The 17,500-nt window shown below is 49.1% G+C and overlaps 2 protein-coding genes across 2 annotated transcripts in view; one reads left to right on the forward strand and one right to left on the reverse strand.

Annotated features, from left to right (window-relative positions):
• Nucleotides 1-4,264, reverse strand: part of synpo2la (synaptopodin 2-like a) — a 15,739-nt gene extending 11,475 nt beyond the window's left edge. Inside the window, exon 1 of the mRNA XM_035400918.1 lies at nt 3,956-4,264. Coding sequence (XP_035256809.1) covers nt 3,956-4,057 — 102 coding nt within the window. The 5' untranslated portion in view covers nt 4,058-4,264. The remainder of the gene's footprint in view (nt 1-3,955) is intronic.
• Nucleotides 4,265-5,808: 1,544 nt separating this feature from the next.
• Nucleotides 5,809-17,500, forward strand: part of LOC118218328 (protein transport protein Sec24C-like) — a 23,447-nt gene continuing 11,755 nt past the window's right edge. Inside the window, 9 exon segments of the mRNA XM_035400919.1 lie at nt 5,809-6,044; nt 7,765-7,960; nt 8,666-8,752; nt 9,145-9,265; nt 10,240-10,412; nt 10,910-11,122; nt 11,124-11,690; nt 12,869-13,005; nt 14,897-14,965. Coding sequence (XP_035256810.1) covers nt 7,786-7,960; nt 8,666-8,752; nt 9,145-9,265; nt 10,240-10,412; nt 10,910-11,122; nt 11,124-11,690; nt 12,869-13,005; nt 14,897-14,965 — 1,542 coding nt within the window. The 5' untranslated portion in view covers nt 5,809-6,044; nt 7,765-7,785.

Here is a 17,500-nt window from a genome sequence, read left to right on the forward strand (position 1 = left end):
GTCAGCAGGCAAGACGCACCAACAGCACAGGGAGCTGATCGTCTAGTTTGGTCTAGATCTCTTCCCCTCTCCACAGGTGTCAAAGTGAAGACACGGGGCCTCCAACAGTGTGAAGATTGCCCATGTAGTGAAACCACATGCCCCGTCACGCTAATCATCGGTAGAAAACAACATCTGAGCCTCAGCCTCGGAATGAAATCACCCCCCTCCCGCCCCACCACACCCCTGGTGCCGCCGTTTTGGTGAATTTCTCAGGTCCACGAATCAGACGGAAACAGAAAGGATGATGCACAACTTCTTAGCTCATCGGGAAAGACAGGAACACGGGGGGAAACTTGTCTAACCATCAGGCAGCCCACACCCCAAGAACAGCCACTGACTCCATAAGGTTTCTTATATCACATTTCCATCCTGTCACATCTCATATTGAACTCTGACTCAACTCGCACATCCCCCCATCCTGTCACATCTCTTACTGAACTCTCACTCACAAACTCCACACATCCCCATCCTGTCACATCTCATATTGAACTCTGACTCAACTCGCACATCCCCCCATCCTGTCACATCTCTTACTGAACTCTCACTCACAAACTCCACACATCCCCATCCTGTCACATCTCTCATTGAACCCTCACTCACAAACTCCGCACATCCCCATCCTGTCACATCTCTCATTGAACCCTCGCTCACAAACTCCGCACATCCCCATCCTGTCACATCTCTTATTGAACCCTCACTTACAAACTCCGCCATCCACGTGCCTTCTCCCATGACTCTGCATGCATTACTGCGAGCGTCGCGAGGGAATGATGGGATACGCCAGCCTAATGCCGTGTGCGATCGCAAAAGCAATCTGTGGCCTCTTAGGCGACGCTCCCCAGCAGCAGTCTAATTGGATGCAGCAAAATAAAAATGTCAAGCAAACCATAGGCCAAAACTTGAGGGAGGGTGGGGATCGTGTTTTTGGGGAGGCAATGAAAGGGGGATGAAGGAGGGGTGGGTGCTGACAAGGAGGTAATCCAGCAGAAGAATAAAAAAAAAACCCAAACTCAACCACGCCTCAAAGGAATCAAAGGGAACTGGTGTGAGTGTGTCATTTTGCCTGCGGTTGCCATGGGGACAATCGCAGCCACCCTCGGCTCGCCGCGGGTTACAAGGCTCGGGCGCGTGCCTCGGGTTGGCGGCGCGGAGGTGCGGCGGACGCTGTCCGTGAGCTTCAGCGCGACAGCCGCCGCCCTGTGTCGCCGCTTTCTACGGCAAATACCGGCCCGGTCACCTCCGCCCCGCCCGCCATCTTCCCTCTCCCTCTCGGGTCTCCCGGCTAAAGGCCCGGGGATTTTAAAGCCTTCCTGTCACATCCGTGAAAACAAGGACGTCCTCCCGCTTTCACCGAAAGCGGAAAAAAAGACCCTGGAGTGTTCCCGTGCTAAAACCAGGCATTCGCTCAGGGTAACACCACAGGTGAGGCTTTTTCCAGTTACACGGGCATACTGCATATGTGTGTTTACGCCTGGCTTGAATCTTATTCTTCATATCAGTGCCGTCAATACAATAAAGTCTTTTGCGCTGACATTAATGGTGTCAATTAAGTCGCTGGTCTGCAGAAAAATTAATCCAGTCTTGACAACCGGCTGTGTGCTCCCTGATTGTGGAGGGACATTTCATAACCAGTCACCTGGTGTTCCTCCTGTCATTTTAAATATACTGGAAATTCCAGCTGTGGGAGCAATGTGGCCTCCTAGCTACACCCACAACTGTTACACGGACAAAGCTCTTTGAATAGTGCACCATTTATATAATACACTACACAATACTACACTACACTACACTGCAGTACACAATACTACACTACACTACACTACACAATACTACACTACACTACACTACACAATACTACACTACACTACACTACACTACACAATACTACACTACACTACACTACACATCTATAGCAAGACAAACTGTTTGCCCCAATAAATGACTGCATAGTAGTAACACTAGGAGCGAGTGCTGCTAATGCACAAGTTCACCAGACTTTATGATCTGGCACTTAAGGATACTACCAAGTAAACAGAAATATTTCTGTGCTTACAATATATATACTGTATACCTGTTATTATAAGACTCTGTAAATATCATATCTTGATCTTTATTTTGCATAGAGCAACCCACGCCTGCCTTGAACACTATTCAGCGCAGCTCCAGGGGATTGTTTACGAAAGGATCGTTCCAGAATGCCGGGATCGTCCGAATCTAGATCAGTTACGAATGTCCCGAGGCTGGGAGGCGCTTCAGGATTGAACGGGACAGGCCCTGCGGAGACGTGATTATTAAGTGTTCTGTTTGACAGGCGGTAAGAGGGTGTGCAATTTCAGAATGGCTCGTTTAAGAGCCAAGCTCAACAGAGAACTCTCCCCCCCCCCCCCCCCCCCACCTCCCCCAAGAATGGAATGGAATGACCCAGAAACCAACAGGTGGTCTCTCTTAAGGGTGGAAAGCAAGTTTAAAAAATAAACAAAAACATTGGCTGATCTGTATATCAGCTAGACGGTAAATAAATATGCCCAGGAGGCAATTTTTGAACTTTTGGACTGAAACAATAACTTTTCCTGACCTTACTGAAACCCCATCCAGCAAGGCAATATGAGACTCAGACAACCAGAATAGCCCATGGATCAACGCAAACAGATTTTGCATAGTTAACACTCACCAAATATGATTTCTCTGTGTCTGTATGTATTGCACGCTTAATACTAATTGGTCCCTGAATAGGGTTCTGGCAGAGACAGGGGAATCTGTAAAATATTTTTGCAATGGGGAAAAACTGCAGGTCTGATATAATGCCTAACAAAACACTGAAAAACTAAAATAAGTCAAGACTGGGATCTCTTTAATTAGGCCTTTGGTATCTTTTGTTTCCATTCTTAGCTTAGCCAATATTATGAACCGAACAAAGAAAATATGTGACTCCTCTGAGAAAATTTATATTTGGAATCATTAACAAGGCATATACTGTTACAGCCTGTATGTTAACTGGGAATTTATTTTCTCTGCCAAGACATATTCATGTAGTCAGGTGCAGTTGACCATTCAGCAAATAAAATAATAATAATGAAACCAATTAGAAATATCAATTTTAAAATAAATAAATAACACCAACATATGGTCTGTGAAATGTTCCATGTCTCAACTTAGCATTTAACTGAGGCTAAATTATCCCAGCACGGAAGAATTCCCCAAAGGAACAGGGATGAATCCGAGCTCACGCTCATGAGAACACGATCCCTATCATCCTAGACCCGGACTGTGCGATTCCTCCACAGGAATTCTGCCCTGACTCGGGAAAACAAAGCGACCGGACTGCGGGAGTCTTCCCACACTGAAGCGTACGCACATATCCGTGCCACGCTTAACTTCTGAACCGATTTCCAGTTTAACGCTCCAGAAGGTTCTCGGTCATAGTCGTAACCGTCACCCCTCGGCTAACTCTTTGTCGTCAGCTCGGGATTTTACGCACGGGTATATTAAGGTGCGAATGCGGAGCCTGCGTGCCCTGTCACGCGTTATTTTAACCAGCTTTGTCCTTCCCTACGCAGTCACAGCTGGAAGTCTTAAAGTTCATGGCTTCGCGTGTCTCTCCGCGGACTTCATCTGAGGATCGCGCCAAGGGGCAGATGACTCATCAGTACAGCGTGGCCCACTTTTCTAGCCCCCCCAGGAAACAACAAACATCCATTGAAAACACTTTAGAAACACTCTGAGATCCTTCTAATGCCAAATAAAGGATCATCAAAACCTAGACGGGACCTAGAGCGTGCGGAAGAACAGAAGGCAAGTCGATCATTGAAACTAAACAGGTCAGCACTGTGGGTATTTGACACCTCAGCCCACAGCCCCCCGGCTCGTCGCCCGCCTCCGTTGCCGCGGCGGTCTCGTTCCGCCGAACCCTCACCTTGGCGACCTGCAGCGGCTTCTTGTGTTCGGCTCCACCCTGCAGCCGAAAACCCCAGGGCGCCCCTCCGGACAGCGTGATCACGACCTCCTCCACGACCATGGCTCCCGCTCGCTGCGTCGGTCCGGTCCGGTCCGTCTGTCTGTCGGTCAGTCCGGTCTGTCTTCTGCTGGGGCCCTCAGCAGTATTGCGCCATGTTTGACGCGGGGCCCCCTCAGTGAAGGCTCGCTCGCTTCTTTTCCAGCGAAAAAAAATAAATGCCCAGCCCAGCCTAGCGCCTGGGTGGACACACACACACACGCGCACGCACACACAGGGGCGCGCACGCGGGCACACACACACACACGCACACACACCTGGCCTGACTCGGGCTCTGCAGGGGAGCAGGCTCTGAGACTTAAAATAGTGACGGGGCCGCAGACCGCTGTGGGTTGCTTACACTGTGGAATTCTGTGCTGTCAGGGGGGGAGGATCCAAGCGCCTCCCCACCCAGGTCTCGCCACACACTTGTCCTGTCAATCTGGCCTCTGCGCTGCCAAGGGATGCTGATAGTCTGTCCAAAAACCTGGAGGGAGGGGCGGAGGGGTGGGGGGGCAGGGGGGGGGGGGGGGGGGCGGGGACTGTGCAACATCGAGGGCACTATTTTTAGGATTATGATTTAAGTGGACTGTGCCACAGACAAAGTGTGGGGTACAGATAGCAGGCGAGAAAGACTGCAGATCAATGTAAAGAACAGGGCTGATCATACATGATGATTTACATTGGGAGGGAATAACTGGGGTAAAACAAACGTACAATAAAATGTCATGAAATTATATGTCATGTGAATGAACAACGTAAACCTCAATATTCTTGAGAAGAAGCACTTCCATGACTTTAAATGTGTTCACATACCCATTAGTTAACAATCAGTGATGTTAACCATCACAACATCCTACAGGCTAACAAGCAACAGGTCTGATTTTACCCACAATCCTCTGCCTTGACATTCTGGTTGTGGAATGAAACACTGGAACCCCTTTGCATTCCTTTCCTCTACCCCTGCTCTAACACTAGAAGACTAAACCAGAAGGCACCCAACCTATCTGCTGAATAGCCCCCTCTAGATAGATATTACAGCTCAGACACATGAACTAGCTTATGAAACCAGGACAGACATATTCAGGAGATGCATAATTGTTCTAACACAAAGTGAAGTTCAAAAGGGGGCTGACTACTACTCACTGATATAAAATGTACTAATTTGAGTAGTACTGTTTTAATTGGAACTGTCATTGTCTTTGATGTACAATTTACCATCCACACTCTAGCACGGTTAACAGACATGATGTTTTTTTTTAGTATCTTTACATTTTTTCCACACCTGTCCAAAAAACCACATTGATGGAGCTTCATGGTGAGTTCTGCTTTTGAAATTTTGGTTTCAAATCAAAATTCTTTAAAGCTTTTTACTACAGCATTTATAATTCATGTCAGCAAGTAGAAATGAATTAACCCATTATTGCCCATATTTAAAAAAAAAAAAAAAAAAAAAAGAATCTATAGTCATCCAAAATATATTCACAGCTGGAAAAAGAGTAACTTTAGTGGCTCGCGGGCTTAAATGGGTTCAAGTACAGAAAGTCTTGTTCTACGCTGGATCATTGAATAGATCAGTACTAATAAGCAGAGCCTGTATTAACTAAAAAATATATAAATATATAAACACGTATCATAAACCAGAATAAAATACTGCAGACTTAACAAATTGCGGACCACATTACAACTGCCGTACTACTTTGCCACCACACCGTAGCTCTTTGATTAGCTCGCGAGCTATCTAGCTCAGCTTGACGTTGCGCGGGTGCGCCGGCGCAGCATCCGGGTGCAGACGTGGCACACAGCGGCTAAACTTCCGGCGTATGTGTTCGACATCCGAGGCGGAGACGGCGTAAGGGAAGGGATTACTGGAAATTTCACTCTGGAACGAAAGGTCCGAAAGTACGGCGAGAAAGCCAGACGAAGGGCCACGGGCGAATTGATCCGAGGGCGACGACTGGGGACAGCTGTCCGCTGGACTCGCTCAACACGCCATTAAACCCTGTTGGAGGTGGGTGCGGAAGAGCTTCTGGCCAAATTCCCTGAAAATCATAGCTAGCATAGCTAGCTTGGGAGAGCAGAAGCCCATTACTTCGCCTGTTCCTGTTACCCTGTGTGTCACGGTTCAACCCGGCGTGTAGGCCCCAGTCAGGAGTAGGGGAGGAATGTTGCGGATTTCCGCCGAATTACAATGTTTAGCTTGCTATGATATCACACTTAATTTCTATTTGAACAATTAGCTTGCCGAAAGCACAGTTCTGATAAGCGAAGTGTCATGTTTGGTTCATGAGTTAGCTAACGTTTCCTGCCCTTGTCCTCTTATTACAGTGTGTTAGCTAGCTAGCCGTTGTTTGAAAATTAGTTTGTCATGTTCTAGCTAACATAGCTAGCTAGCTATTAACAGCTGGCTAAGGTAGGGTATTGCTAAACGTCGCTGTTTATTCTGCTAGCCAGTTGGCTAATGTCAGGCGTTTAGCTAACATTAGCTAGCCAAGCTACATGGCTACAACTTTAACGTTAGCTATCTAAATAGTTGATTACCATGAACTCGCCGTTAACATTAACTCTCCGCGATTCTACCGAAACTGAAGGTCTCGTTAAAAACTATGAAGGACGGATTCAACAGGCCTATCCAACAGCAAACATGACGTTAATTTCACTGGCAAAGTTAACTAATGTTAGTTAGCACAGTACTGTTACGTTTAGTTGCTACGTATTGGTAGCTAGCTAACGTTTGTTTGGTGGTAGGAAAACTGTCGAAAACTAACAGTATAACCAATTCAAATGTAATATTCATGTTGACATAGCCAGTTAAATCGCTAACAGTCTTAAATGAGCTGCATATGACGTGTGCACGTGCTACTACGCATACTTTTAATACGTTGTTAAGGTTATTGTTGGTGGATAAGTTCCCAGCTAACGAGCTACATAACTTCGCATTTAAACTTGAAATTGGCTTGTATGCACACGCATTTATACTCGCCTATATAATACTGCATGGCCTGTACAGCTGTTTTCTTATGACCGTAATTTGTGCCAGCTTGTTGGATAAATCTTGCGTTCACATTTGAACTGGCCTCTGTTTTCGGCAGTTAGTGGTCAAGGCAATTGCACTTGAGTAAACTCACGAAGACTGATTGAGCTGCACTGTATGACAAGAGTAATTCTTCCTTGGCTACTGTCGTCATGTCTATTAAATCAAAAGTCTAGGTGAGCTACATGGCTTATCTTGTCCTCAATATGTTAACCTGTTAACCAAGATGTCCCATTTCTAGGTAATGTATTGTGATTTGTGTTGTAATTTTCTGTTTACATTGGTGCTTTTTGTGGAAGGGATATGTTGGTATGCCCTGTGCTCATATATTGTTTGTAACTTTTTGAAAATCATTCCAGTTGCACAGAAATTGAACATTATTCAAGGGTGTGGTGAGATTGGCTTAGGCTATTTGAATGACTAACCTTTTAAATGTACATCAGGGGCTTTAGATCACATGCTTTTGCAAAAAATAAATAAAATAAAGCATGGAGCTGTTGCATCATTAGACATCTGTTGACCACAAAAAACTGGCAAGTATTTTTATTCCAATATTAATCTTATTATTAATTTTTCAGGTCTTAGTGACATTTGAATATAGTAAATAAATGGAGCTAGTTTTATGGGGGGGAAGCATTCTTGATTCTTGATGAATGATTTAAAAAATTTTTTTTTACTGATGTTGTTTTTGTATCAGATTTAGGGATGAACTTTAGGAATGAATGTTAACCAGCAAGCGCACATGGCCTCCCCGTATGGACAGCCACCGCCCGGTTACCAGGGATACGCTCAGCCCGGCTACGGGGGGCAGCACATGGCCGGGGGCTACCCCGCCCAGTACTCGCCCTACAATGGCCCCGCCCCTGGACACCAGCAAGGAGCCCCCCCTCCAGGTAATGAGACTTTTCATAAATCCGTGTGCGGGAGGTGTGCTTGGCCCAAGGCTAGTATTCCCCTGTGCGATAACCTGAAAAATGGAGCAGAAATTTAGGTGTCTTAATCCAGTTATGCTTACTCTGATTTTGACCTTACCCTGAATAAGATAACCAAGTAAAAGGCATTTACATGAAAACTCAATGTGGTCAGAGTATTACCTTAATCGGGTTACGATTTAATTATTATTTATGTGCATGTATACGTAGCCACTGATAATTTGACTTCCCTGTTAAACTTCCCTAGACAAAATTACTTTTTCCAGTCCTGGAGCCTTAGGGAACTGCCCTATCCCTGGCACGGTTTCCCCCAGGTATTAATAGCAGGAGGCGCTGCACCCCCACAAATATCAGAGAAAAATTAAATCGAAACTGAGACTCAGATCTCCATTGGGGGGGAGGAGGAGGCACAAGCAAAATGGTGCTATTTACCAAATTAGGATGGTGTGGCGATGTTTTCACCAGATGTGCCTTGCCACTTCACATCGCTGCATCCTCCTCTGAGGCGCTGCCTCCTCCGCTAACTGTTTTCCTGGGGGAAGCCCTGCCTGATTAGTATGCTAATGACCCGGACTGGTTAAAACTCCGCCTCCTTGCCTTCGATGTTTACCTTGCCTTCCAGTTCACTCTGCACTTCTGCTTCTTCTTCTGCTTGTTGTATTTCAGGATATTCTCCTTACTCGAGCTTTCCCTCTAAGGCCCTCGAAGCAAATGTAGTTTCCGACCTGTCCTGTCCCTCTCCTCTTGACCTGGGTAACTTCTCTCGCTGTGTTTGGCTAATCTGAGTGTAGGCCCCACCCCTTTCCTGTCGTGTCGAGCCGTTGGGGATTATGACGCTAACGCCGTCTGACGTCGGTGTTTTGTTTTTCTTGTTGACTTATTTTTAAAGGCGATGTGAAAGCATGTGTGGGCTAGTCCCGGGTGGCAGTGTTGGCGGGGTGTGAGCTGCTCACTGAATAGCCTGATGTTTATGGTTTTTTATGTCACTTATCCAGTAAGCTTAAAAAAATCTAAATCTCAAGAAATGATTTAAATGTGGACAGTTTTACCCTGAGAAACGCTACTACATGTGAACTGCAAGTGCACAAATAAACTTGTTAATAAAAAAGTTAACGAGACATTTGTGTCCTTCCTCGCCTGTCTAGGTACAGCACGACAGCCCCCAAACTCTGGGGCTCCCCCCGTCTCAGCCCCGCAGGCCTACAGTAATTACCCCCAGGGAGGGGTGCTGAACGGCCCCCCCTCCATGAACAGCCAGCCGCAGAGGTGAGTTTACGGAGCGCAGGTGTACCGTACGTCAGAGCCGCCCCCCCCTCCTGTGGTCTCAGGAAAAGGACGTCAGAGAGCAGACGCTGCAGAACAGAACAGCTCTGAAAAGCAAACTCAGTCTTTATTTCAGCTCACCTGGAGGGTTTGCAGCCCTGCACATCTGTTCCGTTTTATTTTGGGGAAATTCCTGATAGCGTTCAAGGACAGCGAGTGATAACTGGAAATGTCGAACATGGCTTTTTCTGCAGGGCCGTGTTACTGAGTCTGTCTGACACTAGTATGGGCTTTATGATTGTTTACTGTGAATTTTTGATTCCAGTCAATTGATGTCATTTGAAGGCACGAGAAACCGTTCAGATTATCACATTCTCTTGCTTTCCAGCTTTTCCTGTTTTGGGTTTTTTTTTTTTTTTAAAGATGGATGATTTTGACTTGTGATTGGTTGTTGTCATAGCGAGACTTTAAAAAAAACGTAATTAAGCATCTAATGTGCACTGTTGAAATATTAAAACATCGCAGGCTAATCCGTAACATTAGTGACTAATGTTCTGTTCCCTCTGGAGCAGAAAAAGCAAACGTAATGGACTGAGAGTTGCGAGCATACGCTGCATGTTGCAGCAGCTCAATCCAGTGGGGATTCTACCATAAAACAGTAAATGTGCGCTTTGAAATGGTAAATGCGCTCTAAGACAGGGATCTCAGACTCAGATTCTGGATGGCCTCTGTGTCTGCTGGCTTTTGTTGTGTTCCTGCTCTCAAGTGCTTAATTTAAGTCATTGATTGGCTAAAGAGTCTGCACACCTTGTTTCCCAGGCCTAAATTTGTTGCTGATCGATAAGGCGATCTCAAAATCCAGCAGAAACTGCGGCCCTCCAGGACTCTCAAAATGTTTCTGTTGTAGGTTTACCTGCGTTTGTGCATTTTGGGTCTTTTGGTGACGACCCTAATTTTCTGTTTTGTTTCTGTCCCAGGCCACCTGTTTCTCAGCCCTACGCCCAACCCCAGGCCCATCCTCCCACCACCCAGCCGGCCTATCACCAGCAGCCGTACGGCGCCCCGCCCACAAGCACACAGCAGATGACCAATCAGATGGCTGGCATGCAGATCAGCTCCACTGCACCATCCATGGGAGCTCCCGACTATGGTAATCACCATAACAGTTTTCCTTTTTGCGATCACAGCGCTGATCAGGAAGTACCTTCTTCAGTGTCACAACGGCCATTGTGAGCCAAGACCAATGTCATGACCGTATTAATATCAAACCAGATAATATCAAGACTGTTTCAGTAGTAAACAGTGAACCAAAACCATATCAAACCCTGCAAAAAATTTTCCGTTGTAAACTGCTTGGTAGAATTGCGTTAGGCTGTGAAGTGGTTCCTCTTATTGCTATTGATGGAAAAAAGGAAACCGGTTTTGTGTTTGCTAGCCTGTTCTGAGCAATCAGCTGTTTCAGACTGTTCTAGGAGTCTGAAACAGTTGTGTGTTGGGCGTTTCCCTTGTCCATTTCCTTACTTTCAGAGGGGATGTTTCCCAGTCTGCTGTGCGTTGTTGCAGTGAGGTCGATTGCCTAGCTTGTCGGGGCCACTGTAACCGAACACTTCTGACGCATCACTGATCGTCTCCTCTTCTCTGTTTCAGGCCCGCCCCCCTCCTCTCAGGCTCCTCCCACCACTTTTGCGACCTCTGCCCCGCCCTCTTTCGCCCCTCACTCGACCCCCGCTTCCCAGCCCCAGGGGCCCCCTCCTCCTCAGTACGGGGCGCCCCCCCCTTCCTCGCATGGGCCCCCCCCCTTCATCACATGGGCCCCCCCCTTCTTCACATGGGCCCCCTCCTCCCTCACATGGGCCCCCCCCTTCATCACATGGGCCCCCTCCTCCCTCACATGGCCCCCCACCTTCTTCACATGGCCCCCCACCTTCTTCACAGCCGTCTTTCCCCGGAACTGCCCCTCCCCCCTCCTCCCTGCCACCCTTTTCGGGGGGCGCCCCTCCTCCCCCTCAGCAGTCCTTCTCCTCCGCGCCCCCTCCCTCGCAGCCGGCGTATTCCGCCGCCCCCCCGCCCTCCTCTCAGCCCTCGTTCGGCGGTCCGCAGCCCCCCTTCACCGGGACGGTCCCCCCTCCCTCCTCCCATCCTCAGTTCCCCGGCGGCCCCCCCCAGCAGCCCCCCGTCTCCCAGCCCGGCCCTTTCCAGCAAGCCCCGCCCCCCGCCGCCGGCTTCCCCCCCCCACCGACGGGGGTGGGCGCCCCCCGACCCCCAGGCATGCAGGGACCCCCGCTCCCGCACCAGTCCCTGTCGGGTCCGGCCCTGCCCCCGCAGCCCAATCACGTGGCTGGAGGGCCTCCCCCCGGCCCCCCCACGGGAGGCATGCCCGGACCCCCCCCACCGGGAGGGCTGCAGGGCTACCAGCCGCAGCAGAACGGTAAGCCACACTTCGTCCCCTCCCCCCCGCCCCTTGTCCAGCTCCTGCCGGGACACACACAGACAGGTCCTGTGCCGAGTACACGTGGTACCTCAATCAGAAACGGTACTTGGCGCAGCTTACTCATTGTACATTGTAGTCAACCGCGTGGTATATACTCAGAATTCATTGTTGCCAGTGGTTCATAAACTTTCTTCTGACGTGACCCCAAATGAATGTTCACAGATTTACATTTACCGTCCCCGTCCTCAAATCAGGTCCTTAAATGCATCTCCAGCAGATGTGAAAAGCGTGTTCAGCATGCCGCGGTTTAGTGGCCCTGTAGCGTGCTTTAGCGTTAGCGGTTTCGCGGCCGCCCGGCTCTCACGACGTTTAGCTCATCATTAATTGAGAGCGCGCGGCAGCTGCGATTCTTGCGGTTGTCGTCTTCGCACGGGGGGGGGGGGGGGGGGGGGGGGCGGGCGGAGGGCGATGCGCGGGCCCCCCTGTTTGGTCCCGCGAAGCTGAAACCCAGCCCCGCCCCCTGGAGAACGGGTCAGGTTACCGGGGTCGGGTTACCGGTTCGCCGGCTCCACCGGGAGAGATCCTCTTACCGTCGCCGGCCTGTGTGAGGGCCTCTGAGTTTTGGTCTCTTCAGCCGTCCCCCCAGAACATGACATGAGACGAGACGTTCCATCGGCAGCTATTGTTTCCGTGTCTGTGTAATGCGATTCTAACAGACACGTGTGTGCGCAGGGTCATCTGGGACTGTAGGGTGCGATGAATGCGTGCCCTTGAGGCCTGTAGTATACCATCTTTGAGTCCGTAGTATGAAAGAACTGTAAAATCATACAGTATGATGATTAGTCACAAAAACGATGTTTTAAGTGGTGTGTTTACATTTGCCTGAAAGCCTCAGAAGATGGGGAGTTAGATTGATCGGGCCTAATGCTAACATCAGCCCGCTCTCCACCAAGGCGCATCAGCACAGATCTTTGATCAGCTGCTACAGCCCTGTACTGTATATGTCTGCTGTACTTCAGACAACATGTTACTCACCCTTGGGCAGATTGCTTAAGATTCAGACCTTTTACAGGTGGCTTATACAGTATGCGCCATGCTCTTCTGAGGCTGTTTGAGGCTGTTTGAGGGGACTTTTGAATCCCCCCCGCTGACCATGTTACCCCCCCCCCCTACAGGTGCGTTTGGGCAGGTGAGGGGGCCCCAGCCTGGCTATCCGGGCGGGTATCCCGGCCAGCCCACCGGCCCGGCGCCCGCCCCCGCCCCGGCTCCGCCCCCCCAGAAGCGGCTGGACCCCAACTCCATCCCCAGCCCGGTAAGAGCTGCGCTCCTGCGCTGGCCCCCCCCACCACTCGCCCCCCTGCCCACGCCCTGCTGGGAGTCACTTGGGTCTCTCTCACTGTGTGTGTGTGTGAAAATAAACAAGACTATCATTTACACAACCAGTTTTTTTTTAAAGAAAGGATGGGATTGTGTTACTGTAATCCTATTCAAATTAAGTCTGCAATGGCATCATCGCTTTGAGGAAGTAGCAGTTTCTTTTGTAGAGAGACATATGTATGGTAGAAAATAGTGCAGTTATGTTTTCACAAATTTTCTTAGGCTATATATGCGAAGGTTGTAGAGTGTAGAGTGGCAAAATGGCCTCCCAAGATTGACCCAGCCAGTCAGACTTGAGTTTGAATGAGGTTCACGGTGTATGATCGTGGCTGTCCTGTGAGTGGAAGGGCTATTTGGGATTTATACAGGATCTTGATTCGTAAATCCTCTTTCAGTATGGAGATACAGTACATGCTCAAAGACCCAATGCGGTCACTGCATTCTCGCGTATACAGAGTGTTCATCGCACCGCAAGATGCACTTGTATACAAAACTGTGATAAACAGGAAAATGGTCAAATTTCCTTTCGATGTAGTCATTTCCAAAGTGATCTGGAGGTCTGACAGACCGGACGTTATCTGCTCCTCCTGTGTGGATATTAAGGTTCATTTGATGATTGGCAGCCCTCTATAACTGCCAAAAAATAGCGGTTTTGTTCACACAGTCTGTAATATGCATAGAAGTAGTGTTTCCTACAGCTCACATTTCTCTCCATAGCCGAGATTTCTCTACCCGTGTATGCTGTATCTACAATAATCCCAAATACCCCAAATACCCCTGCAACCCGCAGATACCCCCATCCCACGGCCTGAGCAAGACCAGCTTCATATCGGCCCATCATTGATGCAGGATGAATGCTTCCTCATGGTTTCCCCTCCATTGCTCACAATGCCCTGCTTAAATATGAGATTACTGTACTTAAGCATTTAATTGATAGAGACGGAAACGCTCTCCATCTAACAGATTGTGCCTCGCACAAGTGATTGGGCCCTGCAAGACCTTACCAAGGCTATAACCCCGTTTTAATAATTCAGCTTTGAATACTGATGACTTAATGTTGGCTTTAAACGGCAACTTAACTCCTATTTTTGTATCCGTCAACTTCATCCACATTTTTAGCTGTTCAGCATTCACCGTTGGCTATTGCACCAGGGATAATTGAAGATTTGTGAGGGGATGTCAAATTATGTTGAAGAAAATCAATAGCCTCACAAATTCACTTCTCAGTTGTTTAATCAGGATGTGTTTAACTCATAATTATGTGAACACTCACATTACTTCTTGGCAAATATGCTTTCCTGTTACGGAAACAACTTCAGGGAAAATAACCGTGACGACCCAGAGTGGTATGCTGAAGGTTTCTGGTTTCAGCGAATTTATTTGAATGAGCTGAAATTGAGTTGTCAAAACAAAGGGGGCCTACAGTGAGGACGGGGGAATCTAGCGGGAAGGGAACGCCATGGCGACTGTGACGCCATGGCAACGTGACGCCATGGCGACTGTGACGCCATGGCGACCGGTCGGTCAGGTTGTCGCCTCTCACAGCTCTTCTGAATGGTCTCTCTTCCTGTTCTGCTCTGTGCTTCTTGCTTCTCGAATGTCCACATGCCCGAACCATGCATTCAAACATGTCTGACCATCTGACTAACAATTAACTGCAGTCTGGGGGGGGGGGGGGACAGGAGTAACTGCTGTTACTCTTCTGTTCATTTTTATTTTTCTCTCCTGTTTTTTGTCCTCCTCCCCCCTCCCCCTTTCTGTTTATTGTCTTTTTTTGGTTTGCTTTTTCTAATTGCGGGACGTTCTTTACCTTTTAACATTAAAAGCAAGCGACAGAACTGCAGCCCGTGCAGAAAACCAGACATAGAATAGACCCAGACGCTATACCCAGCCCAGTAAGTGCAGCGTGTCCGTTTGCTGTATCGTGTGTGCCTGTCTGTCTGTCTGTCTGCCTGCCTGTCTGTCTCTCCCTGCCTGCGCTGCACTGAAGGCTATCTAACCCCGCCCCTTTCCTTCTGACCCAATGGAATGCATGCCTCTCTAAGCCCCGCCCTTCACCTCTTGCCCTTCTCCATGCATGCTGACCCACCCGACCTCCCCCACCCCCCCACCCCCCCACCCCCCCCCCCCCCCCACTTTGCGGCATTCCGAATCTCCTTTCGGGAAAGGGCTGGGGATTCCCGGTTTTCCTTCCTGCCTGCGCCGCGTGCGGCCCGCGCGCTGGAGCACGACGACGCCGCGGCGGCGCCGCGCTTCTAGACGTGCGCGCTCGTCAGAACGCCGGGCTGCCGTTCTCTTTGGTTCCAGGAGAACGCCGCCCCTCGTGTGCGCAAAGCGGCGATCCACGCCACAAACGTTTGTGAAATGGCTTTTTAACGACGGTCGATAATCTGGGCTTCGAGGGGGCGAAGAAAAGAGAGAATTGAGTTACGACGCTGGCGTCACGCAGCGCTTTGTTTTTGCGATGCTTGGCGGTAGCTGGAATCCGACGCGCGTAGGTCAGCACAGAGAACCTCAGAGGAGCCAGAACGAGTATTAGGAAATATCCAGCGCTCTTCTGTCATTTGTTCGAGGTTTAACAGGTATCTGGTCACCACCAGGGCTATGTTTAGTCTGGCATACTGTACCACTGAGCGGCCCTTACAAAACTGGAGATGTGCTCGACCGGTCCAGCCACACGCGTCTTCTTGTCCTGTGAGGACGCAGTTCTGTGAGGACACAGTCACAGTAAAGACTCATTTCTGTAAGCTCACAGTTCTGTAAAGACGCAGTTCTGTGAGGACGCTCTGGACCATTTGCCACAGTTCTTAAGGTCACACTTGGGATTGCCTCTTTGGCAGTGTGTGGCACTGTTTTATGACCTTAATGTGCTGTGGTGATTATATAAAATAAAGGAAGAAAATGGAAAGGGAGACCTAAACCCAGAGGGTTGACTGGGACAGTTGGGCAGAAACACTAATACTTGCAGCTAACTGACACTGGGTTATATTTGGGGGGGGGGGGGGGGTCTGATCGCTAGCCCGGCTGCAGGTCTGCCTGGAAGTGTTTTCAGATACAATGGGTGGAATTTTTGAGTATGAAATCATCACAGAAGCCAACAGGACGTACTGTGGAAGGTGAAAATTCACACAGCCTCATTGGCCGCCCAGACCTTTCAGCTGGACCTGGGGGCATGGCATGGGTTTAGCCTAAAAGGGCTAATGCTAGCCAGTAGACGGGTAACCCAGGCTAGCTAAACGCAATGAAGCTGAGCTCAGCCGCAGCCATTTACCATAGCAGTTATCATGGACATGCATGTTTGCAGTGCATGCTGCATCTTGAGCCCTGTAAGGCATACGTGGAAAGCATTTTTCAGCCTGTGAAGTGCTTCGTATGCAGTGACCTTATCCAAGCGTAGAACAAACAGCCATCTGATCATTGTTCCCATGGAAAGCGGTGGGGGCGGGGCATGGGGGCAGGGCGGGCACGGGGGCGGGGGGAGGGGGGGGAACGCGCTGACATTCCAGGGTCGGGAGGCTTCATGCAAATTCGGCTCTGAAGCAGCGACTTCAGCTCGGCGTCGAGTCGGTACGATGCCTGATATTCAGGATCCAGTTACCCAGCCCTGACCGTCCTGCTAGTAAATATCTCTCTACTGACTTAGCATCTGAGAATAAGAATGATCTTTTAGCTTGATCGTGGGCCGTAATCCTAAAAGGGGGGGGGGGGGGGGGGTACCCCCCCTCAGGATGTCATATGGTGGTCTTGTCATCTCGGCTCAGCGGACGGGGTGAGGTACTGGGGTTACTCACATTTCCCCGATATTGATTGATGGCCGCGTGAATAAAAAAGCGGCGTTATGACTCCAGCAGACTCGTACGCGGTGACTCTGTCTGCTGCGCGGCAGACTGATAGGTCACTGGTGAGTTACAGCCGCTCCAGAGAGCCAGCTGCGGGAACAGGCTTAGCACAGTGATTCATATCATTTTTTTTCCCCCCTGTTCATAATATCTATCTAACGTGAACGTATGACTTTATTGCCTGCCTTTCACCTTAGTTGCCCTCAGCTCGTATATTAAAACGGCCCATTCTCAAGCCAACGACAACTTTGCCTCCAAAGCACCGTTTTGTGAATTGGCCTCTGTTTGGCAGATGTGTGAAGATTTGTTTTGGGAATGCTCCCGTATAGCAAATTTGGAGGCCTTTATCGGTCTTCAGCTCCACCTATTTGTTCTAATTTTCTTTCATTTTTCAGTGATACAGGAGAAATTAAGGAAGAACTCATTTTCTGTCATGTTTTGCCATATGCTGCGACCTTCCTACTGGTCGTAGCACAATTAGTTTTGACGTTACCGCAAAAAATGCGAACGCCGTCAGGTTTAAATGCACACGCCATTACACGATCAGGGTGAAATGTAGCCCGGGCTGTCGGATAGGATTTTTCAACAGAT

This window comes from Anguilla anguilla, chromosome 18, assembly GCF_013347855.1.
Source record: "Anguilla anguilla isolate fAngAng1 chromosome 18, fAngAng1.pri, whole genome shotgun sequence".
NCBI lineage: Eukaryota > Metazoa > Chordata > Actinopteri > Anguilliformes > Anguillidae > Anguilla > Anguilla anguilla.